This window comes from Pseudorca crassidens, chromosome 1 (assembly GCF_039906515.1).
Source record: "Pseudorca crassidens isolate mPseCra1 chromosome 1, mPseCra1.hap1, whole genome shotgun sequence".
NCBI lineage: Eukaryota > Metazoa > Chordata > Mammalia > Artiodactyla > Delphinidae > Pseudorca > Pseudorca crassidens.
In genome coordinates, this window is record NC_090296.1 from 78,626,873 (window position 1) to 78,643,106 (window position 16,234).

Sequence of the window (16,234 nt, forward strand, 5' to 3'; positions counted from 1 at the left end):
ATATATAAGGAAACTGATAGTTGATTAACTTGCTCCAAGTTTTCTAGTAATTGGCAGAGTTGGAGTTAGAATCAAGCCTCGCTGATGCAGAAGCTACTTGCCACCAAGCTATGCTTTCTCCCAATCCTTGATGATTTTTCAAGAGCGCCCTGTGAGAGGGAGACATCATAATTGAATGGGAACATTTAGAGACGAGCAGGATGGAGTCACCAAGATCAGAATTGTCCCCGGAAGCCTGGGGTATGCATGGCAGCCTGTAGTCTGCTGGACAGCCACTGACCAGTAGGAAAAGGTTAGCAGTGCGGACAGGACCTTAGGTTGGCTCCCGGCCTCCACATCCCCGACCACCATCCCCCCAGATACTGAGAGAACGTGGGAAGTGATCGCAGGGCTTCTGAGAAGTGAAATTGGGAATTGGGGGAGGCGATGCTGAGCCAGGAGTGTGGTAGAAGACCAGCTCTGAAAGAAGAGACCAGAATTCTAAGGTGAAAAGGAACTACTTAAGCAAAAGATGACTCCCAAAAGTGCCCTAAAAGTTAGGGAGCCCAGAGAGAAATAGTAATTCCAAACCATTCCATTGGAATGTGGATTAAAGGGTCACTAATAAGTGCTCTCTCTGAAAACAAATCTTGCCGGAGAGATGCCAAGAAGAGTAGATGCTACAAGCTGTGGCCTCATTGACAGCACCATCATCTTGGTTTGCAGATTCCTTAGTAGTCAGTCTCCAATGTAGTCTGACCTGGCTGTGAACCTTCTAGCGCATTCCTTTCTTGTATGGGTATAGTCACAGTTACTGCTGCAAGCAGAAACGTTCAGTAGGTAGTGTGGTGTATACGCTCAGACCTATGCCCCTGTCCAGAAGTGCCCGTTCTCACGGCAGCTTCACAGATTTATTTCTTGGGTTTTATAAATCATTGCTCGTCTTTGTCTCACTTTTACTTCTTTTCTGATGCACAAGTCAGCATGTTGAATTCACTGAACTAACTTGTGCATGTGGGCAGGGAGATTGGATTATGAAGTGTGTGTTTCAAGCAAATTGTGCAAAATTAGATAAGTAAAGAGCTAAGGCACTCAGCCACTTCTTCAATATTAAGTGAGTATGTGATTAATATTGAGTGAAAGGTTTGTATTTGAGGCCCTGAAGAAAAAGCATGTTCTTTTTTTTTTAATGTCTGTGATTTGGTGGGTCTTTAAATATTTGGTATTTTAAAATATATATATATATATATATATATATATATATTTTTTTTTTTTTTTGGCGGTACGTGGGCCCCTCACTGTTGCGGCCTCTCCCGTTGCGGAGCACAGGCTCCGGACGCGCAGGCTCAGCGGCCATGGCTCACGGGCCCAGCCGCTCCGCAGCATGTGGGATCTTCCCAGACCGGGACACGAACCCGTGTCCCCTGAATCGGCAGGCGGACTCTCAACCACTGCGCCCCCAGGGAAGCCCTCAAAATATTTTTGAAGACATTTCTAAAATAAAGAAACATATTAAGGATAATTTAACACACCCATATTCCCACCACCTAGAATTGTTAACATTTTCCCACATATTCTTTAAGATTTTACAATTGAAAAATGAAGTATTACAGATAGAAATGAAATTCTAGTAGATATACTACCTCCCAATGTCATTCTCTTCTGTATTTCTAGTGATAACCTCTATCATGAAACTAGTATCTTTCCAGTCTGCATATAAATATAGATGTTTACATGTATGTTCATAGACACTGTGCAGGCATCTGTGAACAACACTGTTTCTTGGGCACTACTCCCCAATATATATGCAAGGTAGCATGTTGCATACACAGTAACGATAGTAGTGAACACATGTTGAGTGATTACACAGTGCCTAGAGCAGCACTTTCTCAGTCCTTTCAATGACTCTGCGTAGCCCACACTGTTGTTGTTATCCTCTTTTTTAGGTGCACAGAGAGGTCCCTTGCCCAGGGTCACACAGCTCATAAGTAGTGGGGCTGAGAATTCATCTCAGTCAGGTTCTGGAGCCGAGCACTTAACCACCAGGCTAGATGGCCTCTTCACTCTGTCACTCTGCAGAATTCATCACTCTCTCAATATCATGTTTCTGATATCCATAATTGGTGAATTCAGATCTAGTTTATTCCTTTTCACAGTTATACCATATTCCATTAAATGAATATAATATACAAGCATCATTGCACGGTGCTTAAGACCTGTAAAATACAAGTAGTGAAAGTTTCTATCTCACAGGGTTGTTGTGAGAATTAAATGGTTGAATTCAAATAAAGCAGGTAGAACAGGACCAGACATGCAGTAAGCACCCAATAAATGTTAGCTATTACTGTTTGCTCTTATCAGCTATCCATCATCCTATTGAATCTGATCACTAGGTGGTTTTCAGTTTTTCGTTATTGCATATATTGTCACAGTGAAAGATGTGTCTAATTATAAGTTTCTTTGGGGTATCTCCCTAGAAGAGGAATTGATAGCTCACAGGGTATGTATGTTTTCAGTTTCAGCTGATGCTGCCAAAGCCAGCTGTACCAACTTACAGGCCCTCATACCCAGTTCGGCACTTCCCGTTTCCTCACATCCCCAGTAACAGCTGATATTGCCTGGCTTTGATTCGCCTCTCTGATGGATAAGAAATATTACTTTGTTGAATTGATGAGCTGGATAAGAAATAATATCATGTTGTGGAACTGAATTTTTATAGCAACTTTATTGAGATGATTCATACTGTAAAATGTACCCTTTTAAAGGTGTACAATTCTGTGGTTTTTCGGTATATTCACAAGGATGTGCAACCAGCACTGCTACCTAGTTTTAGGAGAAACCCCTCACCCCTTAGCAGTCACACCCCTTCTCCCCTCCCCTCGGCACCTGGCACTGCTAATCTACTTTCTGTCTCTGTGGATTTCATATCAATGGAATCACGTAACATGTGGATTTTTGTCACTGGCTGGCTTCTTCCATTTACCTTAACGTTTCTGAGGTTCACCCACGTTGTAGCGTGTATCAGCACTTCATTCCTTTTTATGGTCCAGTAATATTCCATTGTGTTAATACACCACATTTTGTTTATCCATCTAGCAGCTAATCTAAATTCGGGCTGTGTCTACTCTTGGCTATTATAAATGATGCTGCTACAAACATTTACATATGAATTTTTGTCTGGACATACATTTTCATTCTCTTGGGTACACATATATTTATATACCTAGCAGTCGAATGGCTGGGTCACGTGGTAACTTTGTTTAACATTTTGGAAAGCTGCCAAACTCTTTTCCAAAGTGACTGGACCATTCTCCAGACCCATCAGCAATGTAGGAGGATTCCAGCTTCTTCACATCCTCACCTCCAACACTTGTTACTGTCTTTCTTTTCAATTCCAGCCATCCCAGTGGCTGTGGAGTGATAATCTCATTGTGGTTTTGCTTTGTACTTCTCCGATGACTGATGATGTCGAGCAGCTTTTCATGTGCTTACGGGCCATTTGTATGTCTCTGGAGAAATGTCTAGTCAAATCCTTTGCCTGTTTTTCAAATTGGGTAACTTGTCTTTTTATTTGAGTTGTAAGAGTCCCTCATGTATTCTGAATGCAAGTCCTTTCTCAGACGTATGATTTACAGATATTTTTCCCATTCTGTGTGGGTTGTCTTTTCACTTAATGTGAACTGGTGAATTTTAATATTTGTAGTTTTCATATGTTTCTCCAAAATTTCAGTTTTCAAAATTGTCTTCATCTTACCTACTGAGTGGATCACAAGCCAGAGAGCCTTGAAGTGTGCCCTGAGAGTACAGTGAATCCACCTTGTCTTCCGTAGATCAGAAACTCCTCCTGCACTGGTTGCAAAAGCACAGACTTCCCCAAAGACATCTTGGTGAGCCTCTCAGCCAGTGAAGGAAATTCAGCTTTGATGACCCAGAAGAGTCACCTTCTCAAAGTTTGAATTTAGTAATGAAAAGCACTGAAAACCGTTCCTTATATTTTCAGACTGCTAATTGGTTAATTCAACAGCATTTGGATTTCTGTTTAACCTGACCTCTCTCTTCTTTCCTTTTTTCTTCTCCTTTCTTATCCTCCTCTCCCCTCCCCCCTCCCTGTTTCCATTTCAGATTGAAAATGGCTCAGGAATCAGTCAGCAAGTTGACAGCAGAGAAGAAAGTGGAGACAAAGAAAATTAACCCCACGGCTAGTCTGGTGAGATGCATTTTTCATTCACAACCTCAAGATTTTTCATTATAACTGAGATGCACCCAGTAGTGGGTCAGAATTTAAAGGATAAAACTCAGAGGAATGAGTAGTATCCAGATTCTCAGTTCCCCTCCCAGAGTAGCATATGGGTAAGAAAGAATATAAGGGAGGACAGAGTGAGGAACAAACACTGCCTCGAGCGCTCAAGTAGTCACTTGCCATTTCACACCCTTCCGCGCCGCACCCCGCGCCATGATCCCTCTCATCTCAAAGCACTGTTCTCCTGAAATGTTTAAGTATTCTCACCCTCACCAATTCCTTCTCCCTGTTAAGGAAAGGGGCAGGGATGATCCTCTTTTGAGAGTTAGTAAAACTGAGATGCAGGAAGATACAGCTTACCTAGGATCACTTCACAAATGGACAGCCAAAACCAGAACGAGACTCTGGGTCCCCCGACAGCTCTGCCTGGGCTGGAAGCTAAGCAGGCTAGTCTGTCTTCCTAGCTGTGAGGGGAAACTGTCGTCCTCCACAGTCCCAGTTTCAGTAAGGATCACAAGGAATCTCTGTGTTACAGCTGGAAAAGCTAAATGGGTTAGGAACCCATTTAGATGTAGAGATTCAAATCCCAGATCAGCCACTTACTAATTGTAAAACCTTAGTGAAGTTACTTGGCTTCTTTATTCTCCACTAGTACTTTTTTGCCGGCTGCTTTAAATCCTTTGACCATCTAAGTGGGGTATAAGTTAAAAGTGAGGTCATTTCTACTGACTGACCATGATGTTCTCATCACAGCCCCATCAGCAGCTCAGTGAATGTTGAGTGAAGTCGATGAGTGAGAAATGGGAAAGTCAGGGCCATACAGCTGGGTCAGGGACAGCCATGGTTAGCTCACAGAGCTCCTACCTGAATGGACATATCCTCTGTGCCCATTTGACCATGCGTTTGTGGTGCTCATTTGAGCATGATCTTCTGTTGGCAGTGGGTTCAACTCTTATTTCTGTCTTCCTCCCTCATTAGACACTGCCCTTTTCCCCAGGCCTCTTATTTGGGCCTCTATCCTAACTTTTACAGCCAAGCCTTATTTTCAGGGGCAGAGAGAATGGACTCAGGCCTGTAGACAAAGGGGAAACGGTGGGTGGACCGTGGCATTCTTTTATTGGTGACCTCCATGGGGAGTAAGCTCTCAGCTGTGATCCTCTGCTCCTTGGGGTGGTTTGTTCTGTCGCCTGTTTGTTTTGGTGGAAATTAGGGAAGAGCTCATAAACTGATTCCTGATTCAAGTTCACAAGTCAGGCATGGTATCCAAACAGGATGGGTGTTTAAAAATTATCTTAAGTTTACATCTAGGCCAATTTAGTAATCCACTGCATTTTCACATCTCCTAGATCACAAGAAGCTTAGGACCTGTTCTCAAAGGGCATCTCTCTGCCCCTGCTCTTTGCAAAGGACTGCACTTGTTCCATCTCTTTTTTAGCCTTCTATTTGTCCACCTTGAAGGCCAGACACACCCATGTGTCTTACTGTGCTTAATATATTTACTTCTAAGTCCTAGAAACAGTGAGGGTCTGTGTTTCTGTTCTGTGTACTCTTGTTTATCTTGCCATCAGACTTTCATGTCCTTCCTCATTAGAAGGCTGTCCCTGGGAAGGAAGCTCAGGAAGAACGGAGCAGAGTATCCTTGGCAAAATGGGAGCTTCTGCCATTCTGCAGAACTAAATCTCGTCATCCTCCATTTTGCATAGCCTCTGTTCAGTCCTGCCAAGTTGGTCACATGCAGACATGCCTGACTTGGAAAGAGTGATTTTTCATATCTAGACTTCCTAGAAACTATTTCTTGAGCATTCCCTAATGGGAGGAGTCTTTGAGTAACACTACGAAGTTAGGACCTTTGTCGCAGAAGATGCGAACAGAACGGAACAGCCTGGCATTGTAAAGGCCGGTGTTTTAGATGGATATAGTTGGTTGATTAGCTGGTTACTTATTTTGTGTGTTTGTGAGGTGATAGGGTGGGAAGGGTAGGAAACTGAGGGTTTCTAGGAAAAAGGATAGAAATCCTCTCATTTCTAGGGCATTTGGTACAACTCTATTTGGCATTCTAGACTGACATTTGAGAAATGTACCAAAATTTGAGAAAGATGAAAATTTTTAAAAAGGAGTTGTACTAAACTCGATTTTTTTCTCAAACAACAGAAAGAAAGACTGCGTCAAAAGGAAGCCAGTGTGAGCACCAACTAACACAGAGACACAGGAGAACAGTGACGGTGAGACGTAGTACTCTGCATGATCCTTTGTAACACCAGTGTTGCAAGAAGTTCTCGAAAGCTATGTCACTAAATGTTTATTTTGCTCATCTCTTTCTGAGCACCCCGTGCCTTCTTAAAGAAGTCCCTTGTTAAGCCATAGGAACAATGAAAAACTGAAGAAGTATTTGATAACTGTTTCTTCTAGAGGTCCAAAGTTTGCTCTGTTATGAGACCAGAAGAATTACCAAGATTTTCCAATTTTTTTTTAAAAGCAGAGATTTCAAGCTTTCTAACCCAAACCTGATGTATATAAACTTGTGACAGAAGAAGAAAAGGATGTTTTGTGACAGTTGCCTTGAGCAGGTTCAAGCCTTGGTCTTTACATCCTGCTGGTTTGATTATTGATCTTAATTTTGATCCTATTGCAGCAAGATCCTGGGCACCCTTCTCACCAAAAATGTTGAAACTTACCAAAACTACTTTAAGAGGTCCAAGACTATCTATTTCCCACACTCGAAAAACGGTTATTTTTTCATTGTTTTTTTTATGTAACAGAACAGAAAATGAAATTATACATGGATGGAGGAGGGGGTTAAATAGCCGTAAACTTCATCCTGGAGAACAAATTAGGATACAGGGAGTTGGCATCAGCCATTTAGTGAGACCCATTCTTTTGTTTTCATATCAGTTCATTGGGGTTTCCTGGACCACTAGGGATTCTCCACCCCTTCCGTCCCAGAAGAAACTGTGATACCTGAGTGGGGACAGATTTGAGGTCAAAGCACCTGCTTGGACAAGTGACCCAGTATCACTCAGAGCACATCTCACACCTCAAATCATCTATGCGTGGATAACACCTTGGTAACCTACAGCTGAGCTGTACACCGTGTTCTGGGACCGGATGTGGCTGGACCTCTCCCACCAACCCCAGGAGGCAGTTTCTAGACAGGAGAGCAGATGCTACTTGCAGCCCTTTTATCATGACCTTGACCGACAGGCATGTGACGTATGGTGAAGCAGGGATTTTTTAACGTCAAAAAACAAACAAACAAAAGAAAAAACAACAAACTAAGGGCAGAAAAAGAGTTCTTTACATCAAAATGGGAAGAAGGTGATTACATTGATATTGAACTTTGAGTGGAATATCATACGCAGGCAGCTTTTTCTGACCCTGGAAGCCCATGTGACCACTGCCTCCTGAGTCACAGGGAAACCAAATTGGACCTCTCTCCTAACATTTCTTCCTTAAGCCACCACTCTTCTAGTCTATCTTGTGAGGACAGAAGAGAGGAGCCTTGGGGTGAACTGAGATGAAGATCAAAGCCTATCAGGTTTCAGCCTTGAAAGGAGAGAGGCCCAAGTTTTCTCCTCCAATTGGTGGAGGACCGTCTAATGAGCAGAAACTTTAAAACCCTTCCCCATCCGCCTGCCACGTGTGGCCTGCCCCTTGCCCCCCCATCTTCCCAGGGGCCTGAGTGTCTACCCAGGACATGCCTGCTAGTCATCAGCCCCCTCAGGGACCCCATAATAGATTCGGCCAATTAAAGCAGCACCATAGTCTAATAGAATGCCCGTTCGGGGAATCAAGGTTGCACAATCAGGATCAAATCAAGTCATGAAGCCATATTCATGCAGGTGCTAATCACCTTTTCTAACAGTTCAGAGGAAAGGAATATAATAATATGGTTTGGTTTTTTTCCCCAAAAAATAGAAGGATGAGACAAGCAAACTAGCAGAGCAGGTAAGAACTTACATGATTAAAAGAAGTTGCTTGTGAGCGAGCTTATCATACTGCTTTCCTAGATTGTTTCTCTTCATTTTCACTTAATGGTGAAGACGACCTAAGGAATTCCTCGATTTCAAACAAATTCTACTTACAGCTACCCTGTGCTCTGTGACAGGCCTTCTAGTATTATCATACAAAAGAAAAAGCACCTGTTTTGCCCGTGCCTTGGGAATCAACTTTGAGTTTAGTGAGAAGAACAGAAGTCTAGATCCTTAATAATGGCTCCTTAAAGACTTGATGGGAGAGAACGGCAGGAGGCTCTCCGTGGGGTCCCTGTAGCCCACTTCAGGTCTCTACGTAGGATGCTCACAAGAAAATCACTGGAGGGAAGCAGGACTGTGGCTTTATAACACTATAAAAACATTGCTCTCAGGGAACCAGTGCTGAAGAATAATGAATGGAAACACTGAATTTGAGAGTTAGACAAATGCAGCCCAGGTTGGATTTCATCCTAGTGGACAGACTAGAAATTGGCAGTCAAATACCTATTTCTAAAGAGCAGCGTTTGCCTACCTCTGTTGGGGAAACCTAGTGAGTCCAATGTAGTGATACTGTATCACTACACTAGGCAGGATCCCCATTATTCTCTCCCAGTTTGCATCCTGCATTAGGTATCTGGACACCCTTCCCACGTCCACACGTGGACTGCATTGTGACAGCACCCTCATTTCTAACTTGACTTCATGCTCGGTAAAGGTTCACAAGAGTGTGTTCAAGGTGGGCCATCTAAAACAACCTGGAGGCCCTGAGAACGGTCCATCCAAAATGCAGTCGAGATTGTATTAACTCCAACAGGTGTCGCCAAACTTTTCATGGAGAAGTAGTAGTTGGGGTACCACTTAGCAGAGTGGGCACTTCTGGCTGCTCTAAGCATAGCCCTGACTGCACTAGAGGGACAGTGGCCAGTATTTCTACTCTGCGTTTAACCAGACACTCACACCTGACCTACTAGTCAGACTCGGAGAAACCTTAACTTATAACAACATCCTCTCTTCCTAGCCAAGCTGCATTAAATCCAAGGACACAGCAGATAGCAGTTCAGATTCCTGCATGAGTAACTGGCATGATCATCGAGCACACAAGTATATCATGTATGACACGAAAGCATGATATGAACACGTTAGTTAAAAACATAGGCCTGTGAGGTATCAATAATCAAGTGAGGAGAAGGTGTGCTATATGGTGTTTTAACCCAAGAAGAGGCAACTTATGGGAGGGGGTGTGGTGAAGGGAAGAGGTGGCCAAGAAGAAATGGATGATGTGTTGATGGTCGAGGCCCAGGGGTCACAGGTGACGGACCTGCTGCCCAACAGTTACCTTTTGAATCTTTGGTTGTTGTCTGTGATACCTCTTTAAACATTCATTGCAACTACCTAGGAACTATGAAGAGAGAAGGTCTGAAATCTGGGAAGTAGAATAAGGAAATCCAGTGGTGCTCTTCCATCTTTAAATGTTCTAGCCGAAACAAATTGGCAACATCGTTGAGGAACTGAATGCCAGATTGGGTGCTGGTCTCTGACCCCCTCTTCTTTCCGGTAAGAACAGTAGAAGCTGCACGCCTGCTCAGCCTCCCTTAGGCACCTCCTTTTCTCATAAGTACTAAAAGGAAAGGCATTTCCCTAAATGATAAACTCCTATGCTGCTGGTGGAGAACCCAGAAGAACTAAAGGAAGGAATAAAACTCTTTGGTGGTATTGGAAACCTCCAGCAACATGAAGAAGTCATTGGTATAGTCCTTCCAACACCATGATTGGACATAGCAAAAGAGACGTAAGTGTGTTTTTAGTAAAGATTTGCTTGTTGGACTGGGATTTCACATCTCTCTCTAGATTATACCACTTGTATGCAGGAATTTTCATTTTACTTCTATTCTTGCTTTCTTGGACATCATATTTTCTCATTTCTATTTCTGCTTCTTTCTTGCCTGGTATCACTGACGCAGATCATTGCATACACTAGCACAGCAAACAGCACACAGATGGCCAGTGTAGAAAGGGGAATTAGCAGTACAGACCTGCGGGCTCTTTTCCAGTAACCAGACTGTAACATTGACATGGGAACCTCTTCATTGCCTGACATTCTAAATTGATCTCTTTTGTAGTACTGCACCCTTGCCAAACAAAGATAAAACCAATTTGGGGCTTTCTATGTTAAGGGGAAGGAAGAACTGCAAAAAATACAGCTTTTTTCCCCCCCAAATACCTGATGCAAATATCAAATATCCAATTTTATAAATTAGTTTAAATAGTCTAAAAATTGCTAACAAGAACTCTCATTAGATTTGAGCTTCATTTTTCTTTGATCCTGCCTGTTCTAATCAGAAAAAAAAATGACCAAAAGGGGGAAGGGGAAAAAAAGCATTAGCAGATTTAGCAATCCACAAATTAATTAGTTCCTGAATCACACACAAAAACAACAAAAAACAGACATATTGTGAAACCCAATGTTATAGAAGTCCTAAGCACATAAGGATTTGAACAGCTGTGAGGGCTGATGAGTGTAGACAAAGTAAGAGCTCTTAACTGCCCACTTGAGACTTCAGCCTAAACCAGGCGATTTTTAGAGTGTGAATTCAAGGGAGTCAAGTATTGCTCTGAGCAGTTTATTTTTGGAAAAGCCACGTACAAAGAGAAGTAGTATAATATAGTGAAAGAAGTGCTAGACTATGAAAATTTCCTTTCTCTTGTTCTCTCGTAAAAGCAGTTTATAAATGTATGGAGCATCCAGAAGCCCATGAATACCACGCTTCATAGGTTAGGTTTTTACCTCAGGAACACAGAGTGGATTGAATAAAGAAGTGAATTTTCATTCATGTCAGCTACTTTGTTATCATAAAGAAATCTGCAACACAAGAGAAACAAGTCTGTGTGGACAAACTTAACAGTATTTGAAACAAATGGCCAGTGTTTAACCTTTCCAAAATGCAAATAAGTTTCCATTTTCCAGCTATGGAAGGAGATAATCTGGCTGCTTGGAACCTGGTCTATTATTGGTGCAGAAGTCACTTAAAGGCACCTTTTGGAACAGGCCTCAGCAGGTCTGTCTCCTTTAGACTCCCATAACGGTATTTATAAGTCCATGAGTGATTGAATCCAGGCAACACTGGGCTCAGTTACACAGCTGTATGTGACTGAGAGGCTCGTTTTGTGTCTTTCTGCACACCTGTCAGTTGTTGGCACCTTGTTAGAGGCACTTAATTTTAGTTTCATAGTTCTTCCTTTCCCCTCCCAAGGAGTGGGTAATCCACCAAATCCTCCCGGATCAATGCTTTGCTGAGAAGCAGTAAATTCAAGAGAGTATTAACATGTCAACGTGGAAGCCAGTTCAGTAGCCTTATTTGTTCCAAGACCCTTCATCAACACTGTGATATAAACTTAGCATTTGGGAAATTTGTGTAGTTGACAACTTACTTGGAAATGTGAAGATACGAAAATGGCAGCAAGTTTACTCTGTCTCTTAAGGCACCCATGCAGTTTCTACCAGAGAAGAGATTAGGGCAGCAGATCAAGCCTCATTCAGTAGGTTATCCTGTCCTCACTGGAGCTTGAGGACAGGATAACCTCAAGCTATCCTATCCTATCCTCAATTCCTTTCTTCTCCACCCCCAGCCCCTCTCCCAACTACCGTGGTGATAAACAGTAACAGAGGACCTTTTCCTTCTTGTCTTCCCTTCTCTAGCATGATGGTTCACTTCAGTCAGTGCTCAAACGAACTCTGGCATATTATGTCTATAAAGTACTTGTTCATGAATGTCTTCTTCATGCTATAATCTGGGGAAGGCTGATTTAATCTCAATATTTTAAATAAGAGTGGTAGCTAAAGCCATTAATTTATTCTACATTCCATATGCACATATAATTTTCTATTTTTAATCTTCTCTTAAATATACTAAGAATCTCCAGTGTATCTCCATTTCAGGAAGCTGATTCATAGACTTCTGTGGGCTATTTGTTTTTTTATGCTTTGTGTGAAATCTGATAGCACTGGACTAGCAAAATGCAAATGAGCCCACAATTTCCTACAGCAATTTGGCCTTCTTCCCTGTGGCGTAAACAACCTTCCGCCACCCTTAAGCTGTTTTGTAGGCTGAGCATTTCCCTAGATTCTACCTGTGCAGACACCAAGGGGTTCTTTTGTCTTGGAAGCTGTAAGAATGTCTTCAAAGAGAATGAATACTTCTCCCCATATATAGTGTGAGCTGCCAGTGTGTTGTATTTAGTCTATCAAGTAAGAAATCTAACGTTTTCAGGCATGCATGCCCAGTGGTTTGTCAACATCTCTGGCAAAGCTGTACGTACTTTCCTTCCTTGTTCTCTTCTAGGGCTTGCTTCCGTTCTTGTCTCGTGAAACAAACGTATTTTTGTTTACTCATCTCCGTCAGCTTTCCAGACTGAGAGGCTAGTAGCATAGACCACTGAGTATAAGGGAAATTACTCTCCACCGCACCATGACATGGACGGTAGGTGTATTTAGGAATGCACAGCTTTCTAGGAACTCTTGGGATGGATTCCAAATTCCAGGTTTCTATGAGGTATATAAAAATGGGTGTATAGCACACAAAGATTATACTACTCTTCCCAGTAAGAGACTAAGAGATTCCAAATCTCCATTTTAGATAGGTTTGAGCAAACTATAAGTAGCTCATTTTTTTCCCTTTCCTCTTGGCAACTCGTCCCTACCTATAATCTTATATCTTCGGATCTGACCCTCCAAGGCATGAAGAAGGTAGTGTCAACCCACTGAGATTGCCCTCTGCTTAATCCTCTAAAGCTGTTCATTTCCTTTGGAAACAAATCAGTGGGTGAGGGGGAAAGTCTAGTGACAATTCTCTCTGCCCAGAGTGACACACATAGGATTTGGGGATCTACCAAAGGGATAGGTCTATGCCCAATATTAATTTTACAATTCTACAATTCTTCAATTTCTCGAGATACAAATAATATGACCCTACTGTTAGTAGGATGTATAATCTTTGAAGAATATAAGCATTAAGAAAAAAAGGCCTTTCCTTTAAAGAAACAATTGAAGATATTCTTAAAAAGGCAGAACCTTTTAAAGTTAGAAATTGAATAATTTTTAAGATTCTTTGGAGGAAACGTGTCATCGATTCATCATAGTCTTTTGCTTTCATTGAATTTTAATTTAGACTAGCATGGAAGCAGAGTGCCCCTGGACTTTGATTTAGGGGAATCGCGCTTTGGCCTGGAAAAACACAGTACTGGCCTGAATGCCCAGAACCTTAAGTGAAGTCAGTCAGCATCCTAATAGGAATCAGGCCTAACAGAAATGTAAATTATTTCAAGTCCTTTAGAGTTTAATTTTCTTATCAACACCCTCGACCCTGCTTCCTAAAATTAATTTGATCCCTGCAGTTATGTGTCTTCATTTTGCCTTGTGAGATTACAAGCAATGGGATAATGGAGAAAAACAGGAGACAGGGGAGAAGGAAAATTTGAACGAGGCCAGGGTGCAATGTTTTGCTGATATAATGCATTGTTAGGGAGCTGGTGACCGTTGCCATGGTTGTATCACGGGCAGCCTTTCAGTGGAAGCTCAGGGCATAATATGTATGAGGGCAGTGGGATGGGAGTGCCCAGTGTCATATTGGCCCGTGCCTGACAATGTTCTGGAAAAGCAGGTACCCCAGTGAGACTGGCTTGTGCTCGTTGAAATAACTCCAATGAATTTCAGATTCATTTCGATGGGGTCGGTTGTCCATGGACCTTCCTGTTTCCTCTATGCCTGTTTAAAAGTCACTTTGGCATCAAGCTTCATTTCACTTTTCTCCTTTCAATACTTCTGCATCAGCCTCCCCTTCCTTCACACCCCACAGCGATTTTTTCCTCACTTTACTTTTACAGTTTCTCCAGGACCCAGCTTTCTCCACCCCTTTCCCCCACAGACACCTGAAAGTCCGTCCCCCTGAGCCCTCACTCCCTCCTCTCACACCCTGTGCTCCATCCCCCAGCCCTTTGGACAGGGAGCTCTGCTGTGACCAAGAGAGACACAGTGTTGTGACTGCCTCTTGTTAATGTCAGCACCACCTCATCACTTAGGCAAAGAGGGAAAAATCCATAAAAGAGATGGAAAATACATCTCTTTTTTTATTCTACTTTATATTTTAAGAAGGTTGAGGAGAGGCATGGTTCCAGTCCTTCTCAATTTCTCAGAGATTTTTACTTTAAAACTAATTAGGGACCATTCTTTTCATAAATTGTAAATCAGTTCAGGTCACCAACTGTGATGTGTTTTAAGGCTCAAGTGTTGACTCTCAAGTAACTTTTCTGTGCTGCTGGACGAAGTGAATTCTGTGCAAACATTTTGAATCATAGGCTCTTTATCGCCCCTCAATTCTTACTGTTACTAGTGACTCAAGCATCTTCAGGAATGTGGATCAGGATGTTGACAATCTGTGGTTATTTTCAGATCAACAGTAACTGTTACACTCTTGAAAGCACTTAAAGAAAGTATAAGCATGTCTTAAATAGTCAACCATTTGACCTGGAAAAAAGTTGGCTTTTCTGTTTAATTAGTAGACCAAACTGTAGATGTAATCTTAAAGGATTTTAAGCAATAATGAAGACAGTTTGAGAAATGAGAAGGCACTTTAGAGACATGAAACCTTACATTACACGCTCTTGGATATTTTTTAAGGTAATAAGCTAATTGGATTCAGGTATTTTTTTCCCTTTAAATTTTTAAAAATATGTATTTCTAATTTGCATATTTAATTTTGTCAAAGCTGAGAAATGCTCTTTAGTTGAATTTGTAAATGTCATTTGCAAACCAAATGAAGTATTTATTTTTAAAAAGAAAGGGTGAAGGAACCAATATTGATTTGTACATAATGAAAATATGTGTGTGTGTGTGTGTGTATATATATATGTTTTCCTCCTTGACACTACTTGGTCCCCACATCAAGTGTATTTTTGTACATAGTATATATTGGTTAGAAAATGTAGATTGTCTATCCAAAGAATTCTATCTCTGTGATAGATTATATTTATCCTCATGTGTTGATACCTCTGATAATTTAAGAGATAGAACTCTATTTTTTTGGAATCTACAGAGAACTGCATTCATGTCTTCCAATTGTAAATATGCTAAGGGAATGTTAATAAATCTTGGTTTCATGTCTGTCTGGTGTGCCGTGCAGATCTGTTTGCAGGAGGCGTTTAAGACAGTATCCTAGCAGTGCTCTAACGTGGAGAGTACCAGTCGCTTCCAGCTTTCATTACTGCTCAAGGGCAGCATTACTACGGAGCTGCAAGAGCTGGGTCTCAGTAAGTCCATCATTCACACTTCCTTCTTTCTCTCCTGTCCACCACACCAACAGTGCGTAAGCTAGCTAGGCATTCAAGGCTAACACTGAACAGACAAACCCAGACAAGCATGGTCTCAGCTATACTGACCCAAAAGCAACACTGCTTGAACATAAATTGCCCCAGGTGGAGGGGTGGGGTGGAGAACCACAAGGACTGGTGACTTCATGTTATGGGACGGTAAGTGATAAGAGGAGGGAAACGGAACAGAAATAGAACTGTGTTGTATTCTAACACTAAGCACAAGGTACAAATTCTTTTCAAGCAATGGTAAGAAACATGCAGATATCTATGAAAAAACTAAAAGACTTTCAGCAAAACACTCCTCTGTGAAACAGAAGTAGGATTGTGTGTTGTTTTAATTGATTCATTTGTTCAGTATTCCTGAATGCCATGCACTATTGAGTTCTAGAAGTTTGCTGAAACATGCCTCAGTGGGTACAGATAGACTTAATGAACAGACATAGTTATTATCTGGGGAGACATTTTATCACTAGGAAATCTTTTAAATCAGAGTCATAGAGCTGCAAAAATCTTCAGACACTGGATAAAATCTCCATTTCACAGAGTGAAAACTACTGAAATTCAAGGGACTTGCTGAAAGTTACACTCCATGTTAGTGAGTACATCAAGGCTGGACTCCAGATCTCTTGACCCCAAGGCGAAAGCCCTTCCCAGTGCTCAAGTCATTCATCACGTTAAA

The 16,234-nt window shown here is 41.8% G+C and overlaps 1 protein-coding gene across 5 annotated transcripts in view; it reads left to right on the plus strand.

Moving 5' to 3' along the window:
• The window catches only part of FMN1 (formin 1), a 444,603-nt gene extending 429,257 nt beyond the window's left edge, over window positions 1-15,346 (plus strand). For 4 of the 5 annotated variants that reach the window (XM_067742229.1, XM_067742249.1, XM_067742257.1 and 1 more), the window contains 2 exons: window positions 4,102-4,186; window positions 6,371-15,346. In XM_067742229.1, coding sequence (XP_067598330.1) covers window positions 4,102-4,186; window positions 6,371-6,415 — 130 coding nt within the window. In that variant the 3' untranslated portion in view covers window positions 6,416-15,346. The remainder of the gene's footprint in view (window positions 1-4,101; window positions 4,187-6,370) is intronic. The other variant, XM_067742240.1, reaches the window with a different exon arrangement.
• The last annotated feature ends 888 nt before the right edge of the window (window positions 15,347-16,234 follow it).